The sequence below is a fragment of the Piliocolobus tephrosceles genome, chromosome Y, assembly GCF_002776525.5.
Source record: "Piliocolobus tephrosceles isolate RC106 chromosome Y, ASM277652v3, whole genome shotgun sequence".
Classification (NCBI taxonomy): Eukaryota; Metazoa; Chordata; class Mammalia; order Primates; family Cercopithecidae; genus Piliocolobus; species Piliocolobus tephrosceles.
Genome location: NC_045456.1, coordinates 13,701,031 through 13,718,373, shown reverse-complemented (window position 1 = coordinate 13,718,373; position 17,343 = coordinate 13,701,031). Strand labels below are relative to the sequence as shown.

General features: G+C 44.9%; 1 protein-coding gene across 2 annotated transcripts in view; it reads left to right on the top strand.

Moving 5' to 3' along the window:
• The window catches only part of WWC3 (WWC family member 3), a 128,996-nt gene that overhangs the window by 69,382 nt on the left and 42,271 nt on the right, over positions 1-17,343 (top strand). For both annotated transcript variants that reach the window (XM_026449796.1, XM_023198720.1), the window contains exons 6-8: positions 6,252-6,381; positions 9,745-9,894; positions 13,826-13,899. In XM_026449796.1, coding sequence (XP_026305581.1) covers positions 6,252-6,381; positions 9,745-9,894; positions 13,826-13,899 — 354 coding nt within the window. The remainder of the gene's footprint in view (positions 1-6,251; positions 6,382-9,744; positions 9,895-13,825; positions 13,900-17,343) is intronic.

Sequence of the window (17,343 nt, the reverse complement as noted above, 5' to 3'; positions counted from 1 at the left end):
GATATGGCCAAATTCCTTTGCTGAGGGATTGCACCGTTTTGCCTTCCTACCACTAACATATGAGTGTTCTCGTTTCCTGTGGCTTTGCCAACAGGATGTGTTGATAAGCATTTGCATTTTTGCCAGTCTCATAGGTGAGAGATAGTATCTCAGTGTAGTTTCAATTTGCATTTCACTTGAGGCCTTTTATAAAAGTCTTCAGAAAATAGGAGCACCATTTACAATGAGTAATTAAAGTTTACAGAAAAATTGAGCTTTTCCAGTGAAAGATCTCCTGGACTCTGTTGCCCTAAACTTTCTGAAACGTTTTGGAAAAATTACCTTACTGTAACTTACTACTAGCGTCCAGGGGCAAAGGGAAGACTCAGGACCAGGACGCGCAATGTTTCCCAACTGGGTGGTGATGTGCGTGAACGGACCAAGTGCACCAATAGATGTGGGCAAATTCCCCTCTCCAGCTCCTGCCTGGAGCTCTAGAATGCACCTTGTGTTCGATTTTTCTTTTCTTTTCTTTTGTTTTTTTGAGGCATAGTCTCACTCTGTGGCCCAGGCTGGAGTGCGGTGGCACGATCTTGGCTCACTGCAACCTCTGCCTCCCAGGTTCAAACGATTCTCATGCTTCAGCCTCCTGAGTAGCTAGGACTACAGGTGTACACCACCATGCCCAGCTAATTTTTGTATTTTTTAAAGTAGAGACAGGGTTTCTCCATGTTGCCCAGGCTGGTCTCGAACTTCTGGGCTCAAGCCATCTGCCCGCCTCGGCCTCCCACAGTGCTGGGATTGCAGGTGTGAGCCACTGCACCTGGCCCCTTATGTTAGATTCTGAGTGGTCCTGCAGGTGGGAAGCTCATTTAACATTGCCTTTCCCTGAGTTTCCTGCTCCTGTTATTGGAGCCTTTTCCTGCCATGATACCTATAATGTCCCTGAGCTCTGGCTTGATGGCAGAAGATGCTTTTGGGGAACTCTGCCTGGCCACCTTGTCCATGGTGTGCTGTTTCTACACCCAGCCTCTGATCCTTCTCACAGCTTCCACCACCACAGCTCTGGGCCAAGCACTAATGTGAGTCTCCATCCTCGCACAGTAGCCACGGGGTTCTTCCACAACTAGTGCTCTCCTTGTGGTCCTCCTGTGGCTCCCTCTCACCTACAACATAAGCCAGACTCTACATAGGCTGGCCGTCGGCCCTGCCTCATTTACCTCTAGTTTCACCTTTGAAAGGGATGTCCTGCCTTTACCATGGGTACTTGGAGCTCCCTCTGCCTGGAATGCTCTTTCCCCCAGATGCTCACATGCCTGCTCCCTCCCTTCCATGGGCCTTTGCTTAGTGACATCTGGAGAGATCCTGGCTTAACCATCCATCTAAAAATCTACTCTGTCACACTCTGTCCCCAAACTCTGCTTCATTTTTTTTTTTTTTTTTTTAACATTCGTGACTGCCTGACCTAAGGATGTACTTTTCATTGTCTGTCTCCTTGGCTGGAATCGTGCTGCACGAAGACAAGGACTTGGCTTTGTTTGCTGCTTCATCCTGAGGACCCAGCCGGTTCTCAGCACAGGGTGGGGCTTGGGAGTGAATGCACATTGCCTAGGTGTTGGGGGGAGTGGCTGAAGTTGCTGTTCCTGCCGGCTAGTAGCCATCACAGTGTCCCCTTCTTTCTCGGACACTGGGACACTGAGTGAGGGCACATCTTTCCTTGGCCAAAACTTTTGTCCCTGGGCTAGAGGAACTCAGGGAGGCCTCCAGACGTTGCCCAGTCACCTTCTTGCTAACTGTCCTCTAGCACGGCATTCTCTTCTGCATTTTGTGTGATATTCTTCTGGCCTGGGTTTTAAGAAGTCCTATTATCACCGCTCTTCAAATCACAGAAAGGGATGCTCACCAAATGTTCCACTAACTAGTTTCCATGAGGTACATTCTTAGCCACTAGGCAAGTCTCTGCTTCAAGACTTTTGATTTCTTGATTAACTTCCCAAATGGGGTGAAACCCATTTGTGTCCTTAAATACGAGCCACTACATCCTTCTAAGCATGCAATACCAGAATGAAGCATTACTACACATTAGAATTAGCATTTTCTGTCTGAAGGGATTTAGTAGTCTCAAGAAAGGGTGGGATTGTTCACTTAGAACAGGCTTAAAGTAACGATCTCCCATTAGTGTAGCACCTACGGTACAGGCCATGCGAAAACCCCGGCAATACTCAGATAACAGCGAAACGTACAGAAATGGGCTGGAAACAAAAAGAGCATTGTTCCTGGTTGTGGGACAGGTCTGGTGTTCCACACAGGTCTCGCTGTTGATAGAAAGCCGCCGGAAGCTTTCTGAGGTTCACCCAAGGCCCTCTGCCAGAGCTGCTGATAGAAAATGTAGAAGTTGTAACAAACCTTTCCATTCTTTTGGGTTGTAATCTGTGGTATTAACACAGAATATCTTTAGAGGGCTGGCAGCTCTTTCCTTCAAGATGTGGGGTTAAGAAGTTATGTGGTTTTACTCTTATTTTTACTAGTGCAATTCTCTTGACATCTTAAGTTGAACAACCAATATGGAAATTTTAGGGTGGCAGGAGGTAGAGGTTGACAACAAATATCTCTAAAATGTCTTTTCCATTGTACTGGGTTCCTCCTCTGAAGCTGTATCTTCTTCTTTTCTCTCCAACCTGTTTCTTTCAAGAGCACACCATAAAGTGCACCAGTTTACTTTGGGATGACATTTGACTGGTTATATGGGTGGCCTTCAGGTTTGACACAATGGGCATTTAGAGGCCTTGACTTTGAATATATTGCGAACCTGGTGATGGAGCAGACAAGTCCTGGTGTGAGGGGCCTTGGCCTTGAACTTCACTCTGCCTGTTACTGGCTGTGTGACCCTCAGCAAATCACTTAACATCCCTGAAGCTGAATGCAAAATGTAGAGGGTGCAAAAGTGAAGACTGTGAGTCTGTGCACTGAATTCTGATTTCATACTACATAGTAACTTATGTCCTTGTTTATTCTCCTTGAGCAGTTACCACTTTTCTATCATTTTATTTGTGATGTATGGTAAAGACACTGTCTTGCACTCTTAATTAAAATTAAGACCAGAGTAAGGCAGTTCTTTGGCAGTCACAGATCTTAATGATTTTTTAAATGAACTGGAATACATAGATATTTTTTAAAAAGACCAAATCATTGAGCACACCATCTACATTGGACCAAAGTTTTATAGGGAAGTTTTAGAGAGAGTGTGCTCTCACATAAATGAATTTTGCAGAAGTGAAAGAAGACGTTTACTGTCCTTTGACGTTTTTGTTGGATGAAAATGGATCACAGTTGAAAAAATGGAGGTGGTTGGAGTTCTCTGAAACATAGCTTGCCCTTGTTTTTTTTTTTTTTTTTTTTTTTTTAAATCTGGACCTGCCTTGCCCACTCTGAGAGTGGTAGATGTCATGTTCAGTAGGAAGGGGCAGCACCACACCCCGTGATCCTGGGCAGGCTTTGGAGTCAGCCTGTGGGTTTGAATCTGGCTCTGCCAGATATTCGCTTGTTATCTGGGCCATTTAGTTAATTGCTCTGAGCTTCAACTTCATCATCATCAAATCCGAGGAGGTTATGCTTCTCTCATAAGTGGAGGGGGGGGGGTTAAGTGAGGCGACAAGCATGCAGCAAGACCCTGTCACCTAATAGGTGAACTGCTTTAAAATAAGACTCAGTGCTTTGAGATGTATGGCCTTTTATTTCTGTCTTGCATTCAAGACTCCTGGTTCCCCACACAACATCTGAAATAGAAAAACACATGGGCTTTGCTTCTGTTTTACGTTTCCTACATCATGTGTCTTGGTGTTTCTGAGATCCCTCAAAGACAATGGCTCTCTCCAAGGGACCTTACCCCCAGCCTGAGCTCCTGAAGTAGAGAGTGATAAGAGGCTCCTCCAACCTGGTTGTTCTAGGACCTGGTTGATGGATCATTGAATCTCCTAGTTCCACCTGTAGGGGTTCACCTTCAGCAGGGACTCCCGGAGTCTATATTTGTTCTGATGACCAACTGGGTTTTGGGGCCACATTCTATCTGCAGACTTCTGGTTCTAGTCCTTCCCTTCATAGCATTCAGCTACACAGCGCCCCCTGTGCAAATTTCAGTGAACTACATTGATTTTTTTGTTGGGAAGCTGTCACAGCTAAGAAAGTATAAGGTAGCCCTTCCGTGAATATCCCCAGTGAGTTACCAGCAGTGAGTGAGAAGGCCAGCTGTTTTGGTGGAAGTGGGGCTGGTTTTGAGGGACAAACAAAAGAGTTTTGAAAATATACAATGGGTTTATATGCCTACTGTCACCATTCTTGATATTGGCTCCCACATTTTAGTAGCCACCAAGTGGCATGCTGGTACTGTGCTAGGAACTTTTTCTATTTTATTGCCAAATCTCACGGGGACTCTCAGGTGACATAGACTGTTCTACCACCTCAATCATTTGAATGAACTATTTTGTGAAAGAAGGGATTTAATGAGAGCAGAATAAAAAGAAAAAATATGCCTACAGCTCAAACTTTATTTCATGCTCACTTACTTTAACTTTTGGCATGGAGCACTCTATAGTTAAAGATATATGTACCTTTTAATAAAGATGTATAAATAAAGACTTGTGCTTGGTAGGAACAGACAAGGCAATGTGTGTTTGAGAAACCTACAAGTCTGTAATAGCCATTATGGAAGTGCCTGCAGGGTCAGGCCACGTTAGCATTTAGGAGTGTCACTGTTCATCACGCATGGTGTGCCTCTATCTGCTCTCCTCGGGGCAGGACTCAGGACTAGTGTTTATAAATATTTTATTTGTAGCTGGTGGCAATCACAGCAATGCTGCTGAGCCCCAGAGCCCTATTCAAAGGGAGGCAATGGCTTCCTGCTTGTGTTGTTTGCCCTCCTCCTAGGCCGTGGATGCTGATAGCTCAGGTTGACTCCGGTGCCGAGTTTTGCTTGAGTTGTGACATATTTGGCAAGGAATTTGTTGATGATAATAAAATACCAGAGTTGGCAAGTTACTTACTTTTTCTCCCACGAGTAAGGAGATTCTGTGTTATCCTGATAATAACAATCACCGCAAACACCATATGCCAGGCCTCCTGCCAAGCAAGCCCTTTCCTTGCATTTTCTAATTAAATTTCATGCCCATCCCATGGGAGAAGTATTTTTAGTGTCCCCATTTGAGACAGGAGGAAGCAGGTGGAAAGAAGGAAAGTGACTCACCCAGGTCCCACAGCCAGTGAGTGGCAGAGCTGGGTGCCACTCGCACCCACCAGCATGCCAGGGGTTCCTGTGAGTGGTAAGCAAGCGAGTTGGGGCTGGCAGTTAATGATCCAGGTTTTTAGGATAACATGGAGGGAAATGTTAGAACCAGAACCTGTGAACTGGGAGGCTTGGAACCTGAAAGAAGCTAGTTGCTTTCCAGAGAAGGAATTCATTCCACTCTGGACCAAAGTTTCTCAAGTTCCTTAGCCTTAGGGCTTTCCAGGCTGGAGCCTCAGGTGTAGGGGACGTGACAAAGGACATGCTTCAGAGGCCACCTCCCTTTGAAGGCAGAACCAAGTCTTGTTTTGTTCTGTGCTCTGCGTCCAACCCCAGACCCAGGCCTGGTGTGCACAGGAGCTGGCTGGGAGGATGGACGCTTGGAGGAATGGTGGGAGGAACGGGAGGAAGGAGGGAGGGAGGGACGTTGCCATTTTCCCTGGATGGGTGTTTGGATTGAAGGAAAGAATTGAGGACTTGGTAGGAGAAAGAGTGAGTAATAAATTAGAACCAGAATGAAATCAGAGTTATAGGAGACAGAAGAGTTTTCAGCTTTTGTACAAAGCACCATTATCGAAAGCTCACAACTTCTTGCTGCGTCCCATATGTTCTCCCTGTACACAGATCTCATTCATATGTTTATTTAACAAAGATTTTGACCACTAACTTGGGGATAAACAAAACATGTCCTCTTCTCAGAGGAGTTTACAGTCTCGGGAAATGACTCAAGCAAGCAATCTTGTTGCGTGATCATTAACGGAGGATGTGGGCCTCCCAACTTGGACATCTTCACCTGCCCAGGGTGCTCTTGAGCAAAGGGTGTTGCATCGACCAGAAGGAGGGATGCTTCCTTGGGGTCTTTCTTTTTCTTTGCCAAAACATTACTTTTAACTGTTTCTACCTTTCTGTGAAGCTTTCGGGTTTTCATAGTTGTATGTTTAATGGAATGCTAGGATCTCACGTGAAATAACATTGATTTTTTTGTTTTAACAAGGATTGATCGTAAGATGTCAAGTACTCACACCAGCTACAAACTGGATGAGGCGCAAGCTATCATGAGTGAGCTCCGGACCATCAAGAAGGCTATTTGCACAGGCGAGAAGGAGAGGCGGGACCTGATGCATGTAAGCTGCCTGCCTGCTCATGTGTTTTATTTTAAGATGTTTTTAATATACTTATGCATTACATGTTATATAGTTATTATATATATAACATGTATGTATATATAATACACACACACATGCATACACACATACGCACCCCCCACTGTATTTAAGTACGTATAGAGTCATCCCTTTGTATCCTTGGGAGATTGGTTCCAAGACACACCCCCATCCCTCAGGATACCAAAGTCTTTGAATGCTCAAGTCCCTTATATAAAATGGTGTAGTATTTGCATATAACCTGCACAATCCTCCTGTATAATTTTTTTTTTTTGGAGACAGGATCTCTGTCACCTAGGCTTGAGTACGATGGCACAAAAATGGCTCACTGGGCTCACTGTAGCCTTGACCTCCCAGGCTCAAGCCATCCTCTCACCTCAGCCTCTAGAGTAGCTGGGACCACAGGTGTGCACCATCTTGCCCGGCTAATTTTTATATTTTTAGTAGAGACAGGGTCTCGCCATGTTGGCCAGGCCGGTCTCAAACTCCTGGCCTTGAGCGATCCTCCCATCTTGGCCTCCCAAAGTGCTGGGATTACAGGCATGAGCCACTGTGCTTGGCGCCTCCCATATACTGTAAATCATCTCTAGATTAGTTATAATACCTCCTACAGTGTAAATGCTATGTAAATTGATGTTAGACTGCATTGGTTTTTTCTTTGTGTTACTTTTTTGTTGTTTTTTTTCCTCCGAATATTTTCTATCTGTGGTGGGTTAAATCTGGAGATGTGGAACCTACGGATATGGATGATGGCCAACCCTAATCCAGTATGACCCGATCTTAACTAGATTACATCTGTAAAGACTATTTCCAAATAAGGTCACACTCACAGGTTCCTGGGGTTAGGACTTGAACGTCTCCTGGGGGAACATAATTCAACCCACAGCAATGGGTGATACATTTATATTGTTCAATAATCAAGATAATTCCAAAGGTCTATGATAAGAAGTCTCGCTATTGCCCCATCCTCCTACTGCCCCTACCTAACTTTATTAGCTTCTTGCCTACCCTTCCAACATTCATGCGGGCACACAAAAATGAGAATACGTGTTTAGCTGCCCTCACGCAAAGCCAGGACTGTGGTACTGTTCCACACTAGCTTCCTCACTTAACAGCAATATCCCCTACCTTTCCCCATATCTGTACACAAAGAGCTGCTGCTTTCCTTGAGATGGTTGCGTAGTATTTTACTCTGTGGGTGTGTTTGTATTATATGTAGCTGGGATCATTGTAGCTTTATATTGCTTTATGTTGTTTTCCCCTTGAGCTCTTGTAGTTTCTGTTATTTTTAGAAAAAGTTGAATTTTTGCGAATACAAAAATCTGCCTCCGTGGTGGGGAACTCAAGCAAGACATCTGAGTGACTGGCCCTAGTGCTGCACATGGTGGCCTCAGAGAGGCCAAGGCAGGGAGCACTGCTTGACCTCATGACGTAAAGTGCTGGAATGCATTCAGTGCTTTCAGTTACGGTTTTTATTTTTCATCTGCTACCCTAAGTGAGCACCTGCTGCCTGCTGGCATGTGTCTAGATTCTGTAGAGTATAAGACCCACAGGACAGAAGAAGCAAAGCTCAAACTCATAGGCAAAATGAGACAGATGCACAAAAAACTACCCTGCCTGGGCAGTGCTTTCTAAGGTCAAGGCATGAGGGACTTTCGGAGAGTCCTCACGGTGCTTATTAAGATGCAGATTACCAGGCCCCACCCTAGACTCACTGAATTAGAATCTCTGGAGGCAGGGCCCAGGAATCTGTATTTTCAGCTGACCTCTCCAGGTTGTGATAAGTAAATGGTAAATTGTTTTTTTTTTTTTTTTTTTTTTTTTTTTGGCACACAGGTAGCACTGAGAACAGCTACCATTTACTGAGATGTCTGCTCAGCTGACATCAAACAAGATGCCCCATGTTTGTTACCCATCACCGACATCCCAGGCTGAACCACGTGGTGTTCCATGGTGGAGACACAGAGGCTTTACGCCATGAGGCCAAGTAGGGCTGCCTGCCCCAGCCTCTCTGAGGCCACCCTGTGCAGCACCAGGGCCAACCACTCATTTGCTTTGCTTGAGTTCCCACCATGGAGGCAAGAGATAGAATTGCTGGAAGAAGCTTCAGGCCCGAGCGCCTTCTTTGATGTCTCCATAGCCTCAAACTCTGAGAAGCTCCAGGAAGAGGCACGGGCAGAGTCCTCGTCTGTCCAGGTTAAATAAGTTGTTTTTACCTTTCTTATGTGAACTCAACAATATTGACCCCTCCCAAGAAGGCTTCGTCTCAATCTCGAGCCAGTTTTGTGAGTTCTACTGCACTTGGGCATTTTTGATTCTGGTGTCTAGTAAAATTGGCTGAAAGTGAATATATTCAGAAGTCTAAAAGAAATGGTCAAAAATCTGATTTTTGGCTGGATGCAGTGGCTCATGCTTATAATGCCAGCACTTTGGGAGGCTGAGGCAGGAGAATTGCTTGAGCCCAGAACTTCGAGAAAAGGCCAGGCAACATAGTGAGACCTGGTCTCTACAAAAACAAAGAAACAAACAAAAGTTTAGCTGGGTGTGGTGGCGTGCCTGTAGTCCCAAGTACTCAGGAAGCTGAGGTGGGAGGATCACTTGCGCCCAGGAGGTCAAGGCTACAGTGAGCTATGATTGTGCCACTGCCCTCCAGCCTGAGTGACAGAGTGAGACCCTCTCTAAAAAACAAACAAACAAAAAAAAAAAACTTCAGATTTTCTGATTTCTGCTTAAAACTGTCACACAGGGAGATTTCATGTGCCAGAATGCATACTTTAATTTTTGGCAAACCAACATACATATGAGATTGCTTTTGACCATGTACAATTATGACTGAAAAATGAGGTTTATGAAAATACGTAAGCTAAAACAGCAACTCAAAGAACTGAAAAAAAAAAAAAAAAAAAAAAAGCAAAAAAATTGTCTGGGAGCTGTTTCCCCTTCCCTGTGTTTCCTCTGTAACAATCTCGAGGCAGCATTCATCTCTGTCAGACTCATTTACATTTTTGATAGAAATACTTATTTTTTTCTTTAGGAAACACGAAGGTTTAAGAACCAGTAAAAATGGTACCATAATTGTCCTCTATTTTATTCACATGCTGCCAGGGGAACTTAGTTACAATGTGATTTAAATGACTAAGAATTTTATTAGAGGTGCCTGTGATGAAGGGCATTTATGTGAAATCTAATGAGCATGGGGGTCAGGTGGGGCAACTGTTCAGTAATAAATAAAGCAGCAGACCTAAAACAAATGAGAGGACCACTTCTGGAGGAAAGAGACACATCGCCATCTCCGTTCAAAGAGCTTGTCTCATTCTGTTCCAGAGCCTGGCCAAGCTGACTGATAGCTTCAAGAACAGCTGCTCCGTTACCGACTCTCTAGTGGACTTCCCTCACCATGCAGGCGTGCCTGGCGATGCTGGTCTACCCCAGCAGTTCTGCGATGCCGGCTCCCAGACCGATATAATCGGGGAGGTATATGCGCGCCCGGGGGAGAAATGCACTGGGAGAGGGAAGGGCTGCTTCAGTGTTGCCATCACTGCTTTGGTGTAATTTTCCATGTTCACTTAAGAAATGCCTTCACTTTTGTGCCATTAAGTTTGAAGAAAAAGTATTGTGTCTCACATCCAGCTGTGTGATACAATTGAATTGCTTATTACTGCTGCCTTTATGATTTGGACTCTTATAAATGACAGACTCCTTGTGAGAGTTGAGTTTCAGTGTTCTTTTGACAGACATATGACTTTTTAGAGCATGGGTCCCCACACCTTTTCTGTGAAGGGCTAGATAGTAAATATAGTCACTATTTTAGGCTTTGCAGGTAGTTCTGCTGGAACTGCCCCACCCTGTCATTGCAGTGTACATGCAGCCATGACAGAGATGCCTTGCAAGCATGTAAGGTTAGGGCCTCGAGCTGCTCAAACGTTCACTTACAGAACAGCCAGTTGGCTGAATTTGGCCCCAAGGCCATAGTTACTGATTCCTGCCTTAGACCACTGATTTCCAAAGGCTTTGTAGCTGTGCCACCTTGGGTATTACTTTATTGCTGTTTCTTACTCTTCTGAAAGAATGTCAGGAAATTGAACTGAATTAAAAGTCATTTTGTTTGAGACTTGGAAGCCTGTCATAATGCCTCTTTTGTTAATTAGTGAAGCCTTGAGTTAGCCACAGAAACAGAGTTGGGAAGATCACCATTTGAAACAGGGTGGTGGATATTCAAAGACACTACTATTCTAATATCATTGAGTGAAGCTTGACATTAATTTGTTACCAAATGGAAAAGCAGTTTAAAGAGCTTCTTTTTTTAAGGATTATTAATAAAGATGAGGTATCAATGGAATGCACAGTGCCACCCCCCCCACACACACCGAAATAAAATAAATAAAAGGAAAGCAACAAAAGGAGAAAAAATAATTGATGGAGAACTCTGAGTTTTAAATAATTAGCTAATTAATATTTTGAAATCTTGGCAACTAGTGCCTCTTTGAGGGGAGTATAATATAGGAAATCATGGCCCTTTATGTCTTGGGTGTCCTGAAACAGTCCTATTTTCAAATTTGCCCGTGTTGTTCCAAACGTACACTTGGCCATTTTTGGCTAGGCATCTTCTTTGGATGAAAGAATATGGTCACCATCTGTAACACACAGAGGAGAATCTGTAATTCAAAAATGTTTGGCATTTTTGCCTAAAGATTTTGGAGTGAGGGAAGGAAACAAGTACAGGACTCAATGAATTCGTGAATAATTCATTGCTGCTTATTGTAAGGTTAGAATTAGAATTTAGTTTGAGAGAAACAGTGAAGATAGAAGGTTCCCCAGTGATTTAGGTCAACCCTTCTAAAAATGTCAGTTGAGGAGTGGTGGCTGGTTATGCTACTTGAGCAGTCGCTGTTCATTGTTGATGAGCCCCTGCAGTTTACTGGGGCCGACCCTGGGTCAGCAGTTTTGTAGCTGTTATCTCAGTTTAAGTAGTTGTTCCCATCCTGTGTGATGTGCAGGAGACCGAGATACCAGGTTACCTAAGGTCTTGTAGCTGAGGAGAGGCAGGTCTGGGTTTGAAACATTTCTCATCCCTAAACCCCTGTACTTTCTAAGAAACCACATCATGTTATTATAGAAAAATAGATCAAAAGGCTATGACTGTATTAGCTAACCATTGCTGCAAAACAGATTTCCCCAAAACCTAGCCTCTTAAAACAACACTCCTTTATTATCTCATGCTTGATGTGGTCCAGGAGACTGGGCTGGGTCTTCTGCTCCAGGGCTTCTCAGGAACCTGCAATCAAGGTGTCAGCCAGGGCTGTGGTCTCATCCAAAATCTCACCTGGGGGAGGAGCCACTGTTAAGCTCATGCAATTGTTGGCAGGATTCAGTTCCTCACAAGTTGCTGGACTGAGGGCTTCAGTTCCTTGCCACATGGGCCGCTCCAGCACGGCAGTCTGCTTCATCAAAGTGTGCCAGCTGAGAGAGTCCGCTAGCAAGGTGGAAGTCACAGTCTTTTGTAACCTATTCACAGAAATGACTTCCCATCACCTTTGCTGTGTTCTATTGGTTATAGTCAAGTTGTAGACCCAGTTTATCCTCAAGGGGAGGGAATTTCACACGGGGAGAATCCCAGGAGTGGAGGTCATTGGGGGCCATCTTAGAAGTCTGCCTACCTCACTTTGAGCTTGTGTTGAGTCTGTTTTGTGGGGTGGGTATTGCTGTATATCAGACGTGCTTTTTGAGACTGGAGATTTGCAGCCACAGGGTTGCACACGCTGTAGGGCTGCATAGGAACTCTGAAGCAGGAGTCTCTTGGATCCATTTGGCTGTCCTTTCTTTTCACTAAAATGTCTATTTAATTCTCGAAGAAGAGTACAGAAACAAAGCTTAGAGCGAGGTGCATACAGCTTTGCGAAGAGGTTTAAGAGATGATGTTTATTGATCCTGATGAAGAGTTGGTTGTGGGGTCACTAATAAAGAGGGGACTGAAATGGCAAGTAGTCATCTCCACTGTGGACAGTTTTTGGAGCTGTGGCACGCCACTTAAATACATTTACACTGAGGAAGCTGGAGAGGAGCATTGGATGAGGCCATTTAAACATGTATAATTGTGGCCAGGCACAGTGGCTCGTGCTGGTAATCCTAGCACTTTGGGAGGCTGAGGTGGCCATAGTTGGCCAGATTGCTTGAGCCCGTGAGTTGAAGACCAGCCTGGGCAACATGGTGAAACCCCATCTCTACAAACCAAAAATTAGGCAGGTGTGGTGGCTCATGCCTGTAGTCCCAGCCACTTGGGAGGCTGAGGCAGGAGGATCGCTTGAGCCCAAGGGGTTGAGGCTGCAGTGAGCTGTGATTGCGCCTCTGCACTCTAGTCTGGCAATAGTGTGAGACCCTGTCTCAAATAAAGAAACCATGAACAATTGTCATTCTGGTTGGAGAATGCTCAGTCCCTTGTAAGGCACTTTTTCATCTTGCCATTCAAGGTAATAAATTTGCAAAGAAATTTTTCATCAACATAGATCAAACTCATATCGATAAATTCATTGCTAATCATTCAAGTTGAATATTTTCAGATACTTGTTGATGGGAAGTTATTTCAAAAACAAAGACTTGGTGATCATAATATGTGGTCTAGTAAGGTCAGATCAACAGATGGAGCTGATTTATTGAAACTGGAGTTGTATGAATATTTGCAGGAATGAGGAATTAACCAAAATGTACTACAGTTACTTCCTGTACATGTCTTTTTTTTTTGTTTTGCATAGGATTTTGTTGCCGTCAATGTAACTGGTACGAAAATATTTAAGTACATCTACTTGTCATGGAGCACTGCATTTAGAGGCTAACTCTATACTGGTACTCCCTGAGTTGTGGCTTTTTGAGACCTTGCTTGCTTTCCTTTTGCCCTTGATTCTTTAACACGCCTTGTGGGATCAGAAGGCGTCCACCAGCCCATACCTCACACAGCGAGTCCAGCTGCCTCAGACCGTGGGGCTTCTGAGTAGAACATCGTTATTTTATGTTTACTGAGGAATTAGAGAATGGACTGCACAAAATGGCATGACTGGTTTTTGCCTTTGTGTCAACTTTTTCTAAGTAATTTCCTACTTCTTTTAAAACCTAAATTGTGGTTGTTGTTTGGAATTACAGAATAGATAGATACGCTGCTGCTGTAAAAAAACAAAAAACCCTACCAGTTTTGGCAAGCAAGAGTCTTCCCTTCCCCCTCCCCGCTCCGCAGCCAGGGGCGGCCGCAAAGGGTTATTCGGTGTTTCCTTCCAGACCTTGCACAGATTGAAAGTGAAAGAGATTAAGAGTATTTCTCATTGCTGCCGAAAGTTTAAGTGAAGTTGCTATTTTGGAAATATGTTTTTAATATGCATTTCCTTTCTTTTTTCTCTCTCTCTTCTGTTCCGGGAAGTTCGTCTTTGATGATAAAACAAGACTTGTAGACCGAGTCAGACTTAATTGGCAGTATGAAGAAGCCAGAAAGAGGTAAGAAGCGCTTTTATCCAACCTCGCCTTCTGCTTGCTTACTTTCTCCTGTGGAAGGAGGCGTGGTAGAGTTCCTGTGTGTGATTGTCCACGTCTGATCGGAGAACAGCGTTTGATAGAATATCAAGTCAAGGATCTTCATTTACATGTAGCTGAATACATACATATGACAACATTTCAAGTGCCTTTGAAATGTGAAATTTGCAATATTGTAAACAGTGATACAGGCGTGATTCCCTAAGAATAGAAACTTTTTTGACTACATCATCCCTGGTAGTTCAGAACCTCTACCCTTCCTTCCCTTCCCTCCTTCCAGTAGACCGAGCATCAGTTCTGGAGGGTATCATAAGTGAAACCACTTGATCTTTTATATGTGTGGCTTCTAACTCCATAGGCTAATAGGCAAAGCCATGTATCTTGGTTATAAGACATTCAATAAGCATTAGGTCAGCAGGTGAGCAGTACCTAATTGATTTCATTCCATGTATGTTGTCCTGTGTCACAAACAGTTGGCCTCCTGCAAATTGCGGCTTGACCCACTTTGTGTGCTTGTGTTTCTCTTTCCTCACTTCCCTTCCTCCCTCCCAGTCTTCATCCTCAGGCATGGACAAAGCTGAGAGGCTTCCAAACCCTCGCATGGTATAGTATTTCAGGGCACCACACGTCTCCTCACCTGCGCAGGACTCCTGTTTTCAATATTCTTATCCTCTCTGGCTTTTGTATTCTCTTTTTAGATACTTTCTCTCGTTTGTACCTTCTGGAAAGAGTCTTAAAACCAAATTCTTTCCAAATAAGTGCTTCCGAAAAGTATCGAGCATATCTTTTTAAAAAAAGTTTCTTGAGTCACAAATGAAATATTATCATGGGGGGCGGGGAGAGCAGAATAGAAGAATGTAGGGTGGAGTGAGGCAGTGAGGGAGTTCTTTCTGAAGCTAAACAGTTAGGCCTGCTCAGCACACTGTACCATTCATGGATGTCTGGAAAGCTACTTTGTTGGCTTTTTAAAAAATGTAAAAATAGTAACAAAAGCACATCATATGATTCAGTGCTCCAGGGCCAAGTGAAACGGACATGGACCTTCTGTTTTCTAGGAGGTTTTCTAACCAGTGCCTCTTGGCTTTTTAGGATGGACTCGTGGTGGGCTTTGAATTTCCTCACAGAACAGTGCCAGGTTCATTTGTCAATACCGGTTGTCTCTGTGGTGGCATTCTTCATTTATCATGCATTTCTTCTCTTTAGTCTGCCAGAGTTTGTGAGGAGCGATTGTCTCTTCTGAATATTTCTCTGCTCTTGCCTGTTTCTGGTGGAACTGCAGAGTGTGGGTGCTGGAATTTGCTGTGCTGGATTAAACTCAGCAAATAGATTGTTGCTACACTTAGGAACATGATTGTTATGTGTTTGGCTGTGACATTTACCAGACATAGCAAGTGATTTATTTGTTTTCTAGAGATGGTGCCAGTATACGGTGAGTAACCTTCTAAATGTTGGGATAATACATTTGGGTGAAAAGTTGAGTATTTAAGAAAATTATCCAAGGGGCAGGCATGATACTTCATCAGTTCTTTTGAATAAAATACCATATTATTTCAAGATGGCCAGAACCTTGTTAGGAAATGCACCGCAGCTACAGAGGAAGGTCCAGCCTTCCAGTGACAGTGGCGGCATCTCAGAAATGCCTCTGTGGGCTGTGTTGGAGCATTTAAAAACCAGAGATGTCTTTTAAACTCCACCTGGGTGGGCCTGCACAGGTGCTACCTGTCCTTTTCCCACTAGCATAGTGGGGCTCCACACAGGGAGCAAGGTCTTCACCCTCCAGGAGACCTCCAGCAGTGTTTGCAGACATGTTTAGGTGCACCAACTCTAGGGCAGGTGCTGCTGGCATCTAGTGGGCAGGGGCCAGGGAAGCCGCTTGACATCCTGCTGTGCACAGGATGGCCCCCGCAACAAAGGCTTACCTGGCCCAGCATGGCCACACTGCCGAGGTCCAGAAACCTTGCCCTGGGGCTTCTTCCTGTCTTGCTCCTGAATCTCTACAATGTGTGGACAACAAGGGGCCTACACGAGCAGGTGGCCTACTGACTCACAGGCATCAGCCCGCTCCCCACTCACCCTGCTCCAGCCAGTCGGCCCCTTGATGTTCAAGCCTGCACTGAGCAGCCCCTCGGGCCTCCCACTGGGCCTTAGTCCCACCGAGCCAGCTCCTGAGCTAGCATGTGCAGCTGGCAGAATGAGGGTCCCTCAAAGTGTCTGCATCCTGATCTCCACAGCCTGTAAAGATGTGGCTTTCCGTGGCAAAAGGGACTTTGTGGACATAATTAGATTAGGGATCCTGAGATGATGGGGAAATGAGCCTTTATGGTCCAGGTGGGCCCAGTGTCATCATAAGGGTCCCCATAAGAGAGAGACAGGACGGTCAGCAGCAGAGAAGGAGATGTGAGGTTGGAAGCGGAGGTCAGAATAGTGTGGGGCCAGGAGCCAAGGAGCACGGGCAGCTCCTAGAAGCTGGAAGGTGCAAAGAAACAGATTTTCCCCTGGAGCCTCCAGAAGGAACACAGCCCTGTAGACCCATTTTCGACTTCTGCCCTCCAGAACTGTAAGGGAATAATAGGTGTTGCTTTAAGCCATTAAGCTCTGGTAATTTGGGGCAGAAAAGAACAAACTCATACAGTGCCCTTGGCCTGTTCTGTCTTCTCTGCCTGGAATGGGGTGGCTTTTCTCCAAATTTTCGTATGACCTCTGCTTTCCTTTTGATCACCTTGTTAGAGAGGTTTCCTTGACCATCCTGAATAAAATCGCACCACCCTGTCTGTCTTCACCCCTGTCCCCCTGATTGGCTGAGCAAATGTTATTACCTAACCAGTGTTTACTTTCTTACTGCCTGTCTCTCCCTGTGAAAATGTAAATAACCCTCATGAGTACAGAGATTGTAGGTCACTGCTGTAAGCCCAGCAGCTACATACTCAGTGAATATTTATTGAATGAGTAAATGAGGGTCCCGTGTAATTACGTTTGCTGTTTGGCCTTTGCCCCTGGGACTGGGCAAGCCAGGGCAGTCCTGGGGCCAGGTCAGCTCCAGGCCAACTGCTCTGCTCCTGGGTCCCTTCCCGAAACCTCCATCCAGGTGTGAGCCTTGGGGTCTCTCGCCTTGACTTGAGAAGGGAAAGGGCTTCAAGACATGGGTGCTTTTAGGGATGTAAGGTAGGCAGGGAACTGTCTCTCCCTTTCAAGGACTATAAATTCAAGGTGTGATACGTCAACACACCGATCCAGACTCACAGTTCTGGGCCTTCATGGACATTCAAAAGAGCTACTAGCCTTTGAACTCCATAATCAGTCCTCTCCTTGGGGGTAGGAGAAAGTGGCATTGGAGGTGGGCCCTGAAGGAGTGCTGGGATTTCAGTCGCCCATCAATTGGGGATGGGCTTTCTCAGGTAAGAATGGGAG